Source organism: Symphalangus syndactylus, chromosome 10, assembly GCF_028878055.3.
Source record: "Symphalangus syndactylus isolate Jambi chromosome 10, NHGRI_mSymSyn1-v2.1_pri, whole genome shotgun sequence".
Taxonomy (NCBI): domain Eukaryota; kingdom Metazoa; phylum Chordata; class Mammalia; order Primates; family Hylobatidae; genus Symphalangus; species Symphalangus syndactylus.
The window spans coordinates 124,104,491-124,123,590 of NC_072432.2; the positions used below are offsets into that span (position 1 = coordinate 124,104,491).

At 35.6% G+C, this 19,100-nt stretch overlaps 1 protein-coding gene across 5 annotated transcripts in view; it reads left to right on the forward strand.

Moving 5' to 3' along the window:
- WRN (WRN RecQ like helicase) overlaps nucleotides 1–19,100 on the forward strand; it is a 146,724-nt gene that overhangs the window by 69,474 nt on the left and 58,150 nt on the right. For all 5 annotated transcript variants that reach the window (XM_055295908.2, XM_063610892.1, XM_063610894.1 and 2 more), the window contains 3 exons: nucleotides 8,856–9,040; nucleotides 13,634–13,808; nucleotides 17,517–17,698. In XM_055295908.2, the coding sequence (XP_055151883.2) occupies nucleotides 8,856–9,040; nucleotides 13,634–13,808; nucleotides 17,517–17,698 (542 nt within the window). The remainder of the gene's footprint in view (nucleotides 1–8,855; nucleotides 9,041–13,633; nucleotides 13,809–17,516; nucleotides 17,699–19,100) is intronic.

Consider the following 19,100-nt stretch of genomic DNA (forward strand, 5'->3'; position numbering starts at 1 on the left):
AAATCTGGTCTCTATCTCTAAAATATTATTTCAAGAATGTTATGTACATGGAATCATGCAATTTGCCACCTATTGGAATTAGTTTTTTTCACTCAACATAACTACCTTGAGATCTGTCCAAGTGGTTTGTGGTCATGTGTTGCTTAACAACAGGGATATGTTCTGAGAAATGTGTTCTTAGGACATTTCGTGGTTGTCCGAACATGCACTTACACAAACCTACATGATAAAGCTTACTGCATACCTAGGCTATATGATAGAGCCTATCGCTCCTAGGCTGTAAACCTGTACAGATGTTACTGTAATGAATACTGCAGGCAATTGTAATACAATGGTAAGTATTTGTGTATCTAAACATATCTAATGTAGAAAAGGCACAGTAAAACTACAGTATAAAAGATAAAAGATGGTATACCTGTATAGGGTGCTTCCTGCGAATGGAGCTTGTAGGACTGGAAGTTGCTCTGAGTGAGTGAGTGAGTGGTGAGTGAATGTAAAGGCCTAGGATATTACTCTACACTACTGTAGACTTTACACATATTGTACACTTAGGCTACACTAAATTTTTAAATTTTTCTTTAAAAATTTTCTTTCTTCAATAATAAATTAATCTCAGTTTACTGTAACTTTAATTCATAAACCTAAAACATTTTTTGACTTTGGACTCTTGTAATAACTCTTAGATTAAAACATGAACACATTGTACAGCTGTACAAAAATTTTTTCTTCCTTGATTAATGCATTCCATAATGCTTTATTTTAAAATTTTATTATTTTTATTTTTTAAACTTTTTTGTTAAAAACTAAAATACACGCATATCAGCCTAGACCTACATAGGGTCAGGATCATCAATGTTGCTGTCTTCCACCTCCACGTCTTGTCCCACTGGAAAGTCTTTAGGGGCAGTAACACTCATGGAGCTGTCATCTGTGATAACAATGCCTTCTCCTAGATACCTCCTGAAGGACCTGCCTGAGGCTGTTTTACAGTTAACTTTAAAAAATGAATACATAGAAGGACTATACTCTAAAATAATGGAAAAGGGTATAGGTAAATACACAAACCAGTAACATACTTGTTTATTATTCATCAAGTTATATACTGTATATAATTGTATGTACTATACTTTTTAATGCCTGGCAGTGCAGTAGGTTTATTGACAGCAGCATCACCACAAACGTGAGCAGTGCCTTGTGCTAAGACATTATGCCGGCTATGACATCACTTCGTGATAGGAATTTTTCAGCTCCATTATAATCTTATGGGACACTGTTCCACATGTGCTCCGTCATTGACAGAAATGCCGTTAAGTACCACATGACTGTTTTTCGGTAGTCTGTTCCTTTTTATTATTACAGAATATTCCATGGTATGGTTGTACCACAGTTTAACTGATCACCTGTTGAAGAACTTTTGGGTTGTTTTCCAGTTTTTTACTATTATGTATAAAGATGCTATGAACATTTGTGTGTATCTCAAAGGTTTATTTATTTATTTTTATTTTTTTGAGACAAGAGTCTGGTTCTGTCACCCTGGCTGGAATGCAGTGGCGCGATCTAGGCTCACTGCAAGCTCCGCCTCCCGGGTTCACGCCATTCTCCTGCCTCAGCCTCCCGAGTAGCTGGGACTACAGTGCCCGCCACCGTGCCCGGCTAATTTTTTGTATTTTTAGTAGAGACGGGGTTTCACCGTGTTAGCCAGGATGGTCTCGATCTCCTGACCTCGTGATCCACCTGCCTTGGCCTCCCAAAGTGCTGGGATTACAGGCGTGAGCCACCGCGCCCCGCCTTCAAAGATTCTTTAATGGGTGAATGGTTAAACAACCTGAAAATATAAAAGTTTTCATTTCTCTGGGATAAGTGTCCAGGAGTGTATTTTTAGTTTTTAAGGAATTGCCAACCTGTTTTCCAAAGTGACTATAGCATTTTACATTCCTATCAGCAGTGTGTGAATGATCTAGTTATCCTTGCCACCATTTGTTGTTGCAACTGTGTTTTATTTTAGCCATAGGTGTTAAGTGGTATCTCACTTTTAATTTGAATTTCTCTCATGGCTAATGTTGAATGTCTTTTCATATGCTAATTTGCCTCTGGTGAAATTCCTTACATAATTGGAGTGCTTGGTTTTTTGTGTTGAGTTTTAAGAGTTTAAAAAATACATTGTAGATATGAGTCCTTGGTCAGATACGTGGTTTCAAATATTTCTTTCAGTTTGTAGCTTGTCTTTTCATTCTTTTTACCATGTCTTTCACAGAGTAAATATTTTACATTTTAGTGAAATCCAGTTTATCATTTTTTCTTTTATGGATTGTGCTCTTCACCTAGCCGTAGATCCTGAAGATTTTCTCCTGTGGTTCTTTCCTAAAATTGTTACAGTTTTATGTTTTAGGTCTGTGATCCATTTTGAGTTAAATTTTGTATAAGGTGTGAGGTTTAAGTCAAGGTTCATTGTTTTCCCAATAGATGTTAAATTGCTGCAGATCCTTTGTTGAATAGGCTGTCCTTCCCCTGTTAAATTGCGTTTGCCCCTTTGCTGAAAGTCATTTGGGTGTATTTGTGTGGGTCCATTTCTGGGTTCTCTAGCCTGTTATATTAATTTTGAATGAATAAATAAAGTTGGCTTATGTTTAAGTTTTCTTGGTAGTAGCGAGGCAACGGTGCCTTCTGAGTGAGCCCAGGATTTCACAGTTTTGTGAGTAAACTGTGTTAGAAATTGTTTGTTATTCTTTTGGTAGATTGTCTAGTTCAATTTCATTGCTCATTAATCTTGCTTATAGATAGCAAATTGAAAGGCATCTCAGAAATAGTTATCTTTTGTTAGCTTATCTCACAGAGTTTGGTTGGAGCAGATATTAAAACAGAACAAATGAAAAAGAAATTAAATATACTAGTTAGCAAGTTTACATTGAGGGAAAATCAAACCATGTGAATTGAGCTCCAGTGATGTGGCTGGCCTTGGGTCAGATTTTTGTATCATGGTTCAACAAGGTAGCTATTAAAATCTTCATACTTTTTCTTGAAATAATTCTTTAGTAGTCACATAGGACAGCACACACTCCTGGATTTCTTCTTTCCTTACTGTCTCTTTATTCTCAGCCTCCTGTTTCTTCTCATCTCCCTGCCCTTTTAATGTTGGCTTTCCAGAAACCTTAGTCTTTGGACCTACGTTTGCACTCATTTTCTTGGTGATTTCACCCAACATACAGTTTTATTTTATTTTATTTTTTTATTTTTGAGATGGAGTTTCACTCCTGTTGCCCAGGCTGGAGTGCAATGGTGTGATCTTAGCTCACTGCAACCTCTGCCTCCCGGGTTCAAGTGATTCTCCTGCCTCAGCTTCCCGAGTAGTTGGGATTATAGGCACCTGCCACTATGCCTGGCTCATTTTTGTATTTTTAGTAGAGATGGAGTTTCACCATATTGGCCAGGCTGGTCTCGAACTCCTGACCTCAGGTGATCCACCTGCCTTGGCTTTCCAAAGTGCTGGGATTACAGATGTGAGCCACCACGTCCAGCCTACAGTTTTAAATGTCAAGTCTATACTGAGAACTCCCAAATTTTTATCTCCATCATAGACTGATATCTGCAGTATATGAGTGATCCAGTTGTTTTTGCCTCTTTGCCAGCATTTGGTGTTGTCACTATGAGTTCATTTTAGCCATTTAATAGAATATATGTACATATATATGTGTGTACACACAGGCACACATCTATGTAACTACTAAACATGCCTCTGGTGAGATGACCAACAGGTGTCTCAAACTTAACCTCTTCCTAACTGACTTCTGTGTAGCACTCCAGATCTGCTCTTTCCTCACTCTCCTCCATCTTGTTTAACAGCAGCTCCATTGGCCAAAATTTTGGAATTTTCCTCAATCTTTTCTCTTTTTCTCACACTCCACTGTTTATTTAAACAGTAAGGAAATCTCGTGAGGTCTTCAGAATGTATGCAGAATTAAATCACTTCTCTCTTGATCCCTGCCATTCCCCAGGTACAAGCCACCATCTCCTTAGAGCCTCCTGCTTTCACTCTTTCCATCCCTCATTCTTTTTCAACACAGCGTCCAGAGTGATACTTTAAAAATGAAGTCTGATAGATCATGTCTTCTGCTCAGAACCATCTAGTAGCATGCCATTTCACTCTAAATAAAGGCAAAAGTCCTTATGATGAATTACTGATCCTCATGCGATCTGGCCTTCCATTTTCCCTCTGATCTCATTCTCTACTGGTCTCCTCATTCACTGGATGCAGCCACACCACCCTCCTTGTTTTTCTTCGGACATTCCAGGCATGCTTCAGTGCCTGGGCTTTGCGCCTGCTGCTTCTTCTCCCTGAATACGTTTCCCCCACATTATCTATAGGATGTTCTCCCCTACTTCTCTCAGATCTCTTGCATTTAGGCCTCCTGGGCCACCATATTTGAAATATCAGATTAGTTCCCCCTTCCCCATCATTCAGCATTCCTCGTAAGTCTTTGCTGTTTTAAAAATAGCACTATCACTGTCTAACTGACTGTGTTATATTTTGTTAATTTTCTGTGGGTTCTTTTTCACTAGAATATTCTTTGTAGGGAGGAGTTTTTGATTGTTTGGTTTATAAAATCTGGAACAATACCTGGCTTACAGGAGGTGCTCAATATATAATGGGGTGAATGAATGAATGAATTATGATGAGAAAGCTGAGAATCAGTAAAGTGACTTTCCAAAACAGGTAGTGGGCAGTATAGAGTTGGGCCATAAATAGCTACACCATACGACATCCTGCTAGTTTCTAAAGCAAATGATTTGAAAGAGGCATAAAACGTAATTTCTGCCCTCAAGTAGCCCATAGTTCAGTAAAAGAGTTTAGATTCATACCTATAACAGTAGAAGTAATAGCACCAAACGAAAGATGGTATTATGAATTGGTACAAATAATACAAAAAGATGAACAGTGTTAGTAGTACATGTTTAGAAGGGATTTCTGTGGTGAAAGTCACTAGGCACAGTGCACCTGGAGGACTGATTTTCGTTAATTTAGAATGGTTTAAAGTAAGCTTTTGGAAACTAGGAAGATTACTTTCTGTAATCCTTTCCTAGGCCTTTGATTCTAGAAGGAGTGTGTTAAAGGAGTTTTAAATATTTTATACAGTTCTTAAACATTTTTAAGCTTGAATTAAATCTTTTATTATGTCTGGCCATGGACGTCATTGGCTCATTTTCATTTCTTGGGAGGATTAATAAAGCACATTCCTTCTGTTGGGCCTCCAGTGCAGGGAGCGTGTTGGCCGAGCAATGGCTGAGAAAATGTTTTTCCTCTGGTGTTTTCAAGAACCCTTTTTATTAGCTAAGTGGTGAGACATGCCACCTGGTGGTTATAGTACTATCATTTTTCTCACTGTTCTTGGTGCTTTTTTTCTCCTTCTGATTCCAGTTATACTAGGACAACTGCTATAAACCTGGAATGTTTCACACTATATTATTTCAATAATTTCAAAAACAGCAGAAATCACTAAGCTGTTTGGCACAAAGATTCCTATTTGGAAGGAATCAGACAAAGTGAGTGTTGAGAAAGAACAGCCAGGCAGAAAGCTTTGCATCAGTCTTAAAGTTCTTTACATTTCAAGTAAGAGGAACTGTGAAATCCATTAAGACGTGGGGTTTTTCTATTACCTTCTCCCCAGTATCTATTACAAAGATCAGCACATAGTAGGTACTCAGTAACTATTTAGAATGAATGCATGAATGAATGAAGTATGTGTGATGTTATGGAGTACAAAGTTAGAATTAGCAACATGACCTGAATTTAGAAGCGGGTGGGATACTTATACTTTTCTCAATCTGTGGGCGCTACACCACTGAAGTATATCTCTAAGATTAATTTATATTTGGTTGTTTGATTTAGCAAAACTTGCTGCCTGTTAAAAAGAAATTAAGACCTGCCAACTTAAAGAATACATTTTGTGGGCCGGGTGCGGTGGCTCACGCTTGTAATCCCAGCACTTTGGGAGGCCGAGGCGGGTGGATAACGAGGTCAGGAGATCGAGACCATGGTGAAACCCCGTCTCTACTAAAAATACAAAAAAATTAGCCGGGCGTAGTGGCGGGCGCCTGTAGTCCCAGCTACTCGGAGAGGCTGAGGCAGGAGAATGGCGTGAACCCGGGAGGTGGAGCTTGCAGTGAGCCGAGATCGTGCCACTGCACTCCAGCCTGGGTGACAGAGCGAGACTGTCTCAAAAAAAAAAAAAAAAGAAAAAAGAAAAAGAAGAATACATTTTGTGAGTTAAGAACTAAGTGACAGTATAATTTATTACCCAAAGCAGTTTGCTTCTGAAAATTAAAGAGTTCAAGCTATTAATAATTATGCTGTGACTGCAGGCATAAACTGGGAATGTCCCAGCAAATGAGGATGTATTGTCACCCTTCTCAGCCTGCGTGTGTGTTGTTTTTAAGCTTCACTCTAGTTTATATATTTTAAATGTCATAAAACACCACATACTTATAAGAGAAAAGGTTCTGTTCATTGCTGAAGTGGAAGTTTATCATTAATTTTTAATATATTCTGTTACTTTATTTTCTAATTGTAGAAGCAACATTCTTAGCTATATCTTTCTAGAATGTTAAAGCAAAAGAGTAAATTTATAGTGATTTTCACTGTTACCAGATTGCTGGAATAGGGAATTTCTGGTAGCAAAATGGGAATTTTTAAGTTGGAAGGGTCTAACACATCATATAGCCCTCTCCATCTCATTTTTTTTGCTGAAAAAACTGAGCCCTTGCAAACGTCAGTTGCAAATCTGGGGGTAGTACTCATGTCTCTGAAGTTCTTATATAGAATTCTTTTTATTTATTTTAATAACAATATTTATAATAGTTGAAACTTTTTGAGTGCTTACTATATTTCATGCATTACGTTCAGCACTTTACATGTTTTATCTCACTTGATATTCACAATTTTATGAGATTGGCACTGTTATTGTAGCCATTTTATAGATGAGGAAACTGAAGCTTAGAGAGTTAAATAAAGAGCTCAAAATCTCACATCTAGTAAGTGGCAAAAACAGAATTTCAACTCAAGCAATCTGATTCCAAAACAGACTTTTTCCACTGTGCTGCCATTCTTTTGCCTGTTTTTTCTGTTAACTTCTTAAATATATGTCATGTTTCATGCTTACTTCCTCATTTTCGTAAATACATTACCTGCCCACTTATACATTATATTGCTTAGAAACAAACCCAACCCTCTTTTCTTATGGACTGTATCCTGAAAATTACTGTTTTTAATATGCAGTTAAACAAGTATTTTATTAGTGCATTTATATAAATTATGTAACCAAAACACTTAACTGGTGAAAGTGCTTTACTGTGAGAGTGAGAATGTGCATGTTCTAAGAACCTTTAATTTTTAAACCTCCCTTATTCTCAGCCTTATATTTGTTAAAACCTGTGTGTTAACACAGATACACCCATGTTAGGGGCTGATTAGAGAAACCAACCTCTTTATAGATTAGCTTGTTCATCTTTAAGTTGCTAGGCAGGCACTGTAAATTCAGAGAACAATCTGATTGTAAGCCACAAATCAATGAAATTAATTTTGGGGTTGCCTTTTAAAATAGTGTCACAAAATTCAAGGATAAAGAATGTAAACATTATGCCAATTATCTCGTCACATTAGTTTTGATTTAATTTTTTTAATTAGAAAAAACCTACTCTTAAACTTAATTGATTATTTTTAAATATTAGTTTGGAGATAATTTTTATTTCAGTAAAGTTATAGTGATTGAAAAAGTAGTTTTTAATTTTTAATAAATTGATCTTGTTTTAATTTTGAGTCGTATTCTAGAATTGCTTCTTTGCAAATTGGTAAATTGCACATACATTTCCACTTACATACAAGATAATTGCTATAGTTGGTTTGTATAATAGATGCAGTGCATCTGAAGAGGTATTTTATGAGAATATTGTTTCCTGTATCTGTCATGAGCCAAAAAGAATATTTTTAAGAAAGTTATATTCTTGGTGATAGAACAGCTGATAATTTAGAAACAACTGTAAGACAGTCCACTTTTTCTGATTATGAAATAATACCATAGTTAAGTGTAATTTCCTGTAATAGAATAAAAATATGAGATCTAGTTTTAGGGGAGGCATATTGTTATTGTACCTTAGAATTTCTGGAAGATGACATATTCATGCTTTTCCTGATAACTGCTGAGTCTCCTGCTTTGTCTGCCAATCCAGTCAAGAAGTCTTTGCTAGCAATCAATTAATAATACATGTTTCATTTATACATATTTCCTATATATAGTACATTATTGATTATCTCTGTACCACTGAAGAGAGGTTATCTGGGTCATTAGAGCTTTGCTTCTAGATTTGTGAAGCCAAAAACCTATATATTTAAAATAGGAGGCCAAAAAAAAAAAAAAAAAAGACCATTGCTTTATATAGTTAGATTTTCAGTGAATTGAGAGTTTATCATTTGTAATTATACATTAATCAAATATAAGGCATAATATACCCCCCTGCTTATATCAGCACCATTTCAAATGTAATGTTAAAAAATAATAAATGGAGAAGTAGATAGCTAACAAGTAGGCTTAATTTAATAAGACAAGGTAAATGGCATTTGGAAACCTCATGGATTTAATGTTTTGTTTAAATAATTTCTGATTTTTAAAAAGTAAATACTGTATCCAGAAGGCTGAGAAACAAGTTAGTAGGGAGATTTTTTCTTTGCAAAAAAATTTTACAGTTGTGTCTTTAACATTGTGCCACAAACTGTTGTCTTACCAGTCTCTTTGTAAGAAAGCAATAGACATGTTGGGAATGAATGAGCTCTTTCCTTTTTAAAATATCAGTTTTACATCATTCAGGTTCCAATTGTTGCACTTACTGCTACTGCGAGTTCTTCAATCCGGGAAGACATTGTACGTTGCTTAAATTTGAGAAATCCTCAGATCACCTGTACTGGTTTTGATCGACCAAACCTGTATTTAGAAGTTAGGCGAAAAACAGGGAATATCCTTCAGGATCTGCAGCCATTTCTTGTCAAAACAAGGTAAGGATTTAATGGTTGATGAATTTTGGTAATGATTTCCTTTTTTTTTTTTTTTTTTTAACAACTTATGTATTTTATGTTATTTATGATTTCCTTCTAATGCATATTTAACATATTTCAAATTCCACCTAGTTTTGGTCCAAGTCAAGCATGATGTTATATAATCAATTCAGTGATTGAGAATAGTCTATTTTTAAAAGCAGAAACTATTTTTCCTAATATTTTAATACCCCATTCTGTTGCTTAAACAGGGCATATACTATTTATTTTTATTTTTAAAAATTTTATTTATTTATTTATAGAGACAGGGTCTCGCTGTCGTCCAGGCTGGAATGCAGTGGTGTGATCACAACCCACTGCAGCCTCAAACTCCTGGGTTCAAGCAGTCCTCCTGCCTCAGTCTCCCAAGTAGCTGGAACTACAAGCTTGCACCGCCATGCCTGGCTAGGACATATACTCTTAATGATTGACAAGTAAACAAGCAAACATAAAATGTCTCTTTCATCTGAATTCTGTCTAGTTTACTAATTACATGACTTCAGTCTTAAGGAACTTAGAAAAGGTCATCTTACAAGTACAGTGGAGCCTGTATTGTGTTCCAAGAACGATTGTAGGTGCTTTATATAAATGATCTAATTTAATCCCTATAACTGCTCAGTAAGTTACGTATTATTTTCATTTTACTGTTGAGGAAACTGACGTTAGTACTGTTTTTCTGTTTATTTTGTTTAAAGGCATTTTAAATATATATGTTAAGAAGTTTTCAAAAGCCTTTATTTTACTTTTTATAAGACTTTATTTTACTATTTGAGACAGTGTCTTGCTCTGTCACCCAGGCTGGAGTGCGGTGGCACGATCCTGGCTCACTACATCTTCCACCTCCTGGGTTCAAGCTATTCTCCTACCTCAGTCTCCCAAGTAGCTAAGATTACAGGTGTGCGCCACCATGCCAGGCTAATTTTTGTGTATTTTTTAGTGGAGACGGGGTTTCACCATGGTGGCCAGGCTGATCTCAAACTCCTGACCTCAAGTGATCCACCTGTGTTGGCCTCCCAAAGTGCTGGAATTACAGGTGTTGGCCACTGTGCCTGGCCAGTTTATAATTTTAAACATTAAAATAAATGCTTCTTGTCCAATCATGGTGTCTCACACCCATAATCCCAGCACTTTGGGAGGCAGACGTCGGAGAATCACTTGAGGCCAGGAGTTCGAGACCAGCCTGGGCAACATGGTGAATCCCTGTCTCTACAAAAAATACAAAAATTAGCTGGGCATGGTGGTGCATGCCTGTAGTCCCAGCTATTTGGGAGGCTGAGGTGGGAGGATCATTTGAGCCCAGGATGTTGGGGCTGCAGTGAGCTGAGATCACACCATTGTACTCCAGGCTGGATGACAGAGCAAGGCCCCATTTCAAAAAAAAAAAAGAAAAAGCTGCTTCTACCAACACAAACACAAAACAAGCATAGACAAATAGAGTTTAAAGGACATCCTTGGTGTTTTCCTCTAAAGGGAAGATTGATGCTAGGCCAAGAAAATCCTGGAGTTATTCTTGAGGACCTTAAGGAGTAATTTAAATGTAGGAATAATTTAAATGTAGGATTTGCTCCTGGCTTTCTTGTCCTATATTCAGAATAAAAGAAGAATGGATCGAATATATTCTGAGTGTTCTGGCCATTCTAGTGCTCTCTGAAGTGAGTACTCATTATGTTTCACTTCCCTTTCATCCTAAAGAGGAAAAGTTCTTTTGAAGAAGGCTGTTTGTCCTGGGTTAGAGTCTCCATAGTCAGATCGTTATCTCCTCCTAATCTTCGATCCTGTTCAGTCTCTATGGCACTTTCCCCCATAATAACACTCTCTATGGCACTTTCCCTTATAATAACACTCTCCTTTTTAAAGCAGTTTGCCTTTTTTGTGTATAATATTGTTCTCCTGTTTTTCTGACGTCCTGGTCCTCTTATAATATCCTATGCAAATGTTTCTTTCTGTTTTTCATGTTGACTCTGCTAATTGAGGTCTTTGTTACTTTTTAGCCCAGACTATTATAATTTCCCTAACAGATATCCCCTCTCCCCAGTGCCCCTTGTTGCTTTCTGTGCAGTTTACAAATTATTGTCTGCAAACACATCCTTAAGTCTGGAATACCTTTCTGGAACTCCTTACTAGGAAATACAGACCAGACTCAGTGTAACATTCAACACTACTGAAGATCTAGGTATTTAATATGAATTTTTTTTTTGAAGCAGATCAAGAAAGATTTTTGTACCCATTTTTAATCCTCCAAGAAGACTTAGGATAGCAGGAAACCATTGAGAGTCAGAACGCTTTCTACAGATCTTAGGTGAACAGAAACTTTCTTCTTCATGAGCAGTGAGGTAGAGGGTAATTAAGGCTTCAGAGCATTGCCCGTTATTTCCATCTTCTTTCCTTCCTTTAATTCTTCTAAATTCCTTTAATTTGTTTATCAGTATTCACATATTTTTATCCATTGAGCTAAGGTGTTTCTTAAACTAACCCTATTTTGTTAAAGCCTTAATTATAATATATTCATAATACATTTAAGTGAGATAGATGAGCCTCTCATATAATTTAGTGGTTAGATTAGATCAGAATTTTCGCCCCTCAGAAAATTAAGAGGAAATAACAGTCTGTAGCAAATCACTTGGCAAAGCAATGACTCCGTTTGTAATAGGAATTTTTACTCTTTTGATTTATCTGTTACATAAATTCAAATTTTTACATATTTTCCACCTTTTTTAAAAAAGAGTGATATATGGTCAATATCAATTTGAACAATACTGTTGCATATAAATTGAAAAGGACTCCAATTTTCCAGTTCCGTACCTCAGTTGTGATCACTGTTGGTATTTTGGCATTTAGTTATATAGACTTCCTTTCTCTGACTCTACTACTGTGCAGATATATAGTTGCAGTTTTTTGTTGTTGTTAAGTTGATACAGAAATAGTTGCATACTATATCCATTATTTATGCAAAATGTTTTTTAATTTAAAGTATCTTTGCTATCTTTCCTATCTTTCCATATATTGCATTTTCTTAAATTATAGCCTTACTATATATAGGATATTACAATATTTAGGTTTTGGTGAGTAGTTTTTTCTTCTTTGAAAACTTGTTTTTAAAATACGATTTTTTTTTTTTTTGACATGGAGTCTTGCTCTGTCGCCTAGGCTGTAATGCAGTGGCGGAATCTTGGCTCGCTGCAGCCTCCCCCTCCTGGGTTCCAGCGATTCTCCTGCCTCAGCCTCCTGGGTAGCTGGGATTACAGGCACATGCCACCATGCCCTGCTAATTTTTGTATTTTTAGTAGAGACGGGGTTTCATCATGTTGGCCAGGCTGGTCTTGAACTTCTGAGCTCAGGTAATCCGCCCACCTTGGCATCCCAAAGTGCTGGGATTACAGGCGTGAGCAACTGTGCTTGGCCTTAAAATAAGATACACTAAAAAAAAACTTATATTTTTTCACTCCATTAAGTAGTTTACTGTGAATTTTTGATATTGAAGCCCATTTGGTTGCTGTCAAAAATAGATTTGAGCAGACTATTCAGTATGACTCTTGTAGTGAAATTATTGCCTTTTTTCCTCTGCTTAAGTTTTCAGTGGCTTTTGTCATAGTCCTTAAAGGTTTTACAATTTTTTTAATGTTTAATCTTTAAATGTTTGCTTAATATTTCATAGTATGAGTGTAGATAATGATGAATGTTTAGATGACTTTTTACTATTATAGTGTTGCAGTGAATATTTGTTTACATTTGTCTTTTGGCCAATAAGCAAATATTTTTGTAAATTAGAATCCTAAAATTGAAATTGAATCAAAAGTTACATACATTTGAAATTGATTAACTTTTCCTAAATCTAAAATAGTATAGTCTTTTTTATATTGTCAGCATAAATGAATGCACTTATGTAAATTAATATTTTTAGGCGTTAAGTAAAATGTTCTATGGAAATTGAACATTTAAATTGTTTATATTTCTATGGAAATTTTTTACACTTTTAATAAAGAAGCACAAGTTTCTACAAAATACATTCTAATAGATGTTTTCTATAACATTCAGTCTCAAGATTACTAGTAAATACTTCTTTGAACTGTAAAAGGAATCTTTTAATATTATAAGAAAGCTCTTGCTTTAGTAAACATTTAGAAACTCAACTTTATTACCATAAGCGAGAATAAGAACAGTGTAACAAGTTTTATGCATACTCCTTTGTAAACCCTCACCAGACTAATTGTTAATCTGGTGCCTTGCATTCCCCAAAGTATTTGTATCTGTTGTTTATAAGTTTTTATCAAGGTTTCAGCTAAAACAAATAAATTTGTCTCTGGTTTTAGCTTTAATTTGAACTGAAAGTCAAAACTGAGTTTTGGGGACTTCACACAATTCATTTGGACATTTGATTCTCCATAACGTTTTAAATTTTCATGCACTTAAATATATCATTATTTTTGATAGGCTTTTTTCCTTTAGTCTTTTCTTTAGAAAGTAGAAAGGAAGAATTAAATAAGATAAAACCGAACTGGTCTGAAGCATGTATACAGTATATATGTTTGCTCTTTTGTTCTTCTTTTTCTTTAGTTCCCTCTGGGAATTTAAAGGTCCGACAATCATCTACTGTCCTTCTAGAAAAATGACACAACAAGTTACAGATGAACTTAGGAAACTGAATCTATCCTGTGGAACATACCATGCGGGCATGAGTTTTCGCACAAGGAAAGACATTCATCATAGGTTTGTGAGAGATGAAATTCAGGTATAAGGATCAATCATCATTGCTCTCCGTTGCTCATAGTGGAAGTAGATATTTCTCAAATGTTTATTTACCAGATCTTTATTGAATACTTCCTTTGTGTTGAACATAAAGCAGTCCCTCTGATAAATGTGGGAGAACAAACTTGCAGATTAGTATAAATAGCAATCTGTACCTAGTGCTTAGGTGCACAGAGGAGGGAGCAATAGCTCTGTCAAGGTAGCTGTGTAATGGGGGTGGTCCATCCAGGAAAATTCAATTAGAGTCCAAACATGTAAATAGAAGTTTTTCAAGTATGCCAGGCCAGTAAGTGATGAGGGGAAAGGAATTGGTTGTAGAATTCCAGGAAGAAGGACTAGCAGGTACAAAAACACTTTGATATGAGAACACATATTGGGTTCAGGAAATGTGACTGGTATGGAATGGTTGGAGGGAAAGAGAATGTGGGGTAGGAATGGCACAAAGTATGGACAAAGAGGCAGGGTGGAACCATTAGAGACTTGAGAGAACAGTTGAATGGGTTGGTTGGCCAGGCTATAGATGGCTTTAAAACTTGCAAAGAAGCAGTCTGGGCTTGGTATCATATACCTGTTAGTTTTCTCTGACTACTTTAGCTTTAGAATTTTTAGTTTAGATACAATTTTATGTATTAGGTAAAACGGATTAAAGTAGAATGACTCTGGCTGAAGTTAATGTGAGGGAAAAGGAGGTCCAAGAGTCTCTGGACCTTGAAGACACTCCCTGTTGGGGTCTTATAATCCTTGGAGTGCCACAGAATCATTTGAAAACCATCATGATGTACTACTCTGTGTTTTTAAACAAGATAATAGGATTATAGAAACATTAGACTGGCAGCAATAAGTTGGATTGATTTGAAGAAGAGAAACTGAAGAACGGAAAGGGTATCGATGCAGCTATTGTGAAATTCTACAGTTGAGATTCCTGTCCTGATTGGACTGGCTCAGTGGGTGTCATAGAGGATTTATTTGGGAGAGTTTAAGTTCAAGGCACATGAGTAGGTTTAAGTCAACAACTTGACACTGTCAACATGAAATCCGCACTCGGTCACTATAAGTCCGGGGAAGAGCCCTCCCCTGAAGTTAGGAATTTAACTTCAGCTCTCGCATTTTCTGTCCCACTGGTCATCCATTTCTTCTCTATCCATCTCTCTTTCTGATATCTAGTTGTTATCAATATTGTTGAAAAGCTTAAGTATGATTCATATTCACTGTCTATAAATTTCACTACACATAGTCATGCTGTAATGCATACCCGCCTGAAAGCATCTACTTTCTCTTTCCCTTCTTTCCAAAGATAGGAATACCATTCACAGCTGTTTAGAATAGAAATTTTATCCAAATTCTTTGGTGTTTATATTTTTGTTCTGTTATTTCAGTGTCTTGAATATTGTCAAATAACATTTATTAGCTGCTACTGCTACTACTGAATGTTAATAATCAATCTTCAAGCCATTAACTGACCACTGGTTTCTTCTATCTTAATGTATTAGTAATTATTCATTTAGAGTAAAACATCTCCCAGAACATGAAAGAGTACAAACTTTATTCATGTTACGTTGTGACAGGAGACTTTGTTGGATGCGCCTGATTTTCCTGCCAATACACAGCTTCATTAAAACATTAATGCTTTGAAATATGGCTTAGGAAACTTCACAATGATCATTAATTACACCTAATTTCTGGAAGAGTATATACATGTATGTGTTGCAGTATTCTTCCTTTCTGTGGCGGGATGTCACAAATTTTTATCCACATTATGAAAATTTAAAAATTGATACTGGTTTTTTCTCCCTACGTTGATATCAGATATTCTGTTTTATCTGACAGCTGGCCCAATATACTCCTACTTTGCCATTATAAAGAATTCAAAAGCTTCATATTTGCATTGAAAGTTCTCAAACACTTTGTAAAGATGATGAAAATATGTTTCATCATCTATGTAGAATAGTCAGGTGTTCTTGCAATTGATTACTTGCTACCGAGAATTGAATACCTACTGAGTGCATAATGTATAGAATTCTAGATATTCACTTTGGTGTATTTTTACAGTTGTTATATACATTAGTGTGGGCTCTAAAAGTGGAGGTGACAGCTGTAGCTCTTAATGTCTTACATTGAGTGATGTTTAGAATCTTAAATTTTCTTTTGTAATTTTAGAAAAAAGTATACTTTTCTTTCTTATTTTTATAACCAGATCCAACCACATTTGCATGTAGATAGGCATTTTTAGTCTTGACCATTCATTTTTACTTTTAATCCTTACTTTTATTAGTTTTGTATCTTTTCGTATTTCATTTCCCCTTTCAAGATGCCTTGAGTCCTTTCTTTTTACGAACGATGTTGTGAATAAGTTATTTGATAAAATATCTTTACACCTGAGAGTTTATAAGGATAGTTTGAAAATCATGTCTGTAAAATAGGTTGATCTCACCTAAAAATAATATCATATAATTAAAATTAGAATTATTATTGTGTTGCTTTTGACTCTTACATATAGCAAAAAATTGCTGAGTCTTACTCAGCCAGAGCTTTTACTTAGTATGATATTCATTCCTATATTTACTTTTTTCTCACCTTTCTCATACTTTCTTTTACTTACTCAGCATTTTCCTCCTTTCCTCCCTCCTTTCCTTTCTTCTTTCCTTCTTTTCTCTTCCTTTCGTATTCCTGGTCCATCTTAGCATGTAATCTTTATGAAATGGCATGCAGATAGGTCTATTGTTCTTACAGTAAAAAGTTTCAAGGCCTCATGTCTTTCCCACTTCTGTTTCCCATTCACAACCTTTTTAGCTGATTCTTTTGGTACTTTACCACTATATCTTGCCATAGTTTACGTACATGGCTCCTACTTAATTTTTTGTTTATTTGTGTATTAGTTGTAGGCATTATTTATCGACTCCTCTCTCTGAAAGATGAAAGGTTAGCTCTCTTTCACATTCTTTACTGCCCTTTTTTCTTACCTTGTCCGTGTATTTCTAACCCCCTTTCCTCCTAATATGTTTATGTCATAATTTTGGCTAGAGTAGTGTATACGATTTACATAATTATTACTCGATAAATGCTTTTTATGCTCTCTGAGCCATGTAGTATATTATGGCTATTTTTCTTTCTTACCTATTTGTATTTTTATTGTTATTACCTAAAAAAAAATTTTCTATGTCTTATCACTAATTCTTCCCTAAAATGTCCCACAGTTGTGTAAACTTACCTCAGTATATTCATAGATATGAGACATCCTATCAATTTTACCCTCTTAAAGATGCAGAGATAATGCATCATGTTTCATCCCACCGTCTTTAATGAGAAGCTTCCATCTTAGATTAATATTAGAGAATGTTAAGATACTCTGCAATCAGGTAAGGATACTTGAAACTTCATTATAATGCAAAAGTTTTCTTTAACACAATAAATATTTTGAGCCTCTTTTGTGTCTTGTATTCATAGGAGTTCAGATAGACCACTTTATTTACTATTTTTTATAGAGAGTGAACAGAAATCCCATTTCTAGTCACCAGTCCTTAATCTGCTAATCGGGCAGATAATCTATAAATGATTGGTTGAAATAACATTAAATTCCACTTTGTGCCAGGGACTTAAGTTATTGAACAAATTATTCTTACAAAAAGGTATAAATGTAAGGTTTTCATTCTACTAAATATGTTTGTCAAACTGTGTTGTGATTTATTCTCAGTGTGTCATAGCTACCATAGCTTTTGGAATGGGCATTAATAAAGCTGACATTCGCCAAGTCATTCACTATGGTGCTCCTAAGGAAATGGAATCATATTATCAGGAGATTGGTAGAGCTGGTCGTGATGGACTTCAAAGTTCTTGTCACGTCCTCTGGGCTCCTGCAGACATTAACGTAAATAGGTAAAAAAAAATTTATTGTTTTTACTCTTGCAGATTTCTTTCTTTCCATATAAACCTCGAAAGTGTTTGAGGCTCTTTCCAGTATCCCAAGTAATTTGTGAGTGCATTTAAAGTTAAAAAAAAAAAGAAAAAGAAAACCTCCCCAAATCCAGAGGACATGTAAGAAGAACATTTGTGGTAAGAGTTGCCACTTGGAGATGAGCTAATTTCAGCATGCCTTAGTTAGTGTGAGGAATTAACTAAATCAGGACAGTACTTGGGACTGTCACAGAGATCCTATGGAATACTTTCCTACCATTGTGCATTAATGAGCAGGTTCTTTTCCTCTCCTCAGATCCTGTCAAGTTGCGATGTCTTCAGCCATAGTTACTTCAACTACCACTGATTTTGTTACTGATTCTTCCTTCCCATGCTACAGTGGTGATTATTCCAGAGGATTTCTCTCAGTCCCTGTTTGACTCTTGTTACTATTTGTTTTCTTGGTTAGTTCCATGAGACCATGCCAGTTCTCCTTGACTGTGTATGAATCATTGTGTTGCACTGTACTGATAGACTGCCGTAAGTCAATATTAAGTGTTCAGTATCTAAGTGCAGGAGAACCATTCTACTTAAGTACTCAACAAGTAGTTTGTTGGCATTTAAATTCTATGAGATTTTTTGTTGTAAAGGAAAACATTATCTTGCAAAGATTTCGGGGCAGCATTTACCAATACTTTGTTCCTTCATCTGTAGGAAAAAGAATCTCAGGAGAAAAACCTATACATGGTAATCAATGGGGCTGCCAAGCTGATGAAGTATTTTCAGAGTACACCTTTGTGTAGCTGAATAAATTGAGATCTTAAATGGACATATTAGCTCATTTTAGTAAAATGATAAGAGAGTGCCTCCCACTGCAGTTTTTGTTTTTATGCATCATTAAACAATGTGTTTTTGAGTGTCCACTGTGTTCCATGAACTATGCTATGTGTGGGAGATATAATAGTAAAGAAAAGCAAAGTACCTGCTTCCATAGAATTTGGTATAATGGGAATGGTAATTCTTTAGAGAATCACATAACTGTGGATACATAGGCTTCATTTTACTGTTCTCCTTTTGTGTTTGAAAATGTCAACAATCAAAATTTTTTAAAAAAGGAATCATGCAACATATTTAAAATTATAACTGTGTTTAGTGTAATGAAGGGAAATTGCATTGAGTAGTAAGAATATGTAATGGTGTGTGGTATTTCCCAAGTTAAAAAAGTCAGATAAGGCTTCCTTGTGGAAGTGATAGTTCAAATCTGAAAGAAGAATAGGAATTAATTAGGTAAAAATGTTTGATGCAAATTTTAAGATTTTCCTTCTGAGTAGTCAGTCGCTTTTCCTTCTTAACATAGAAGATGACAAAACCATCCTTTTTTTGT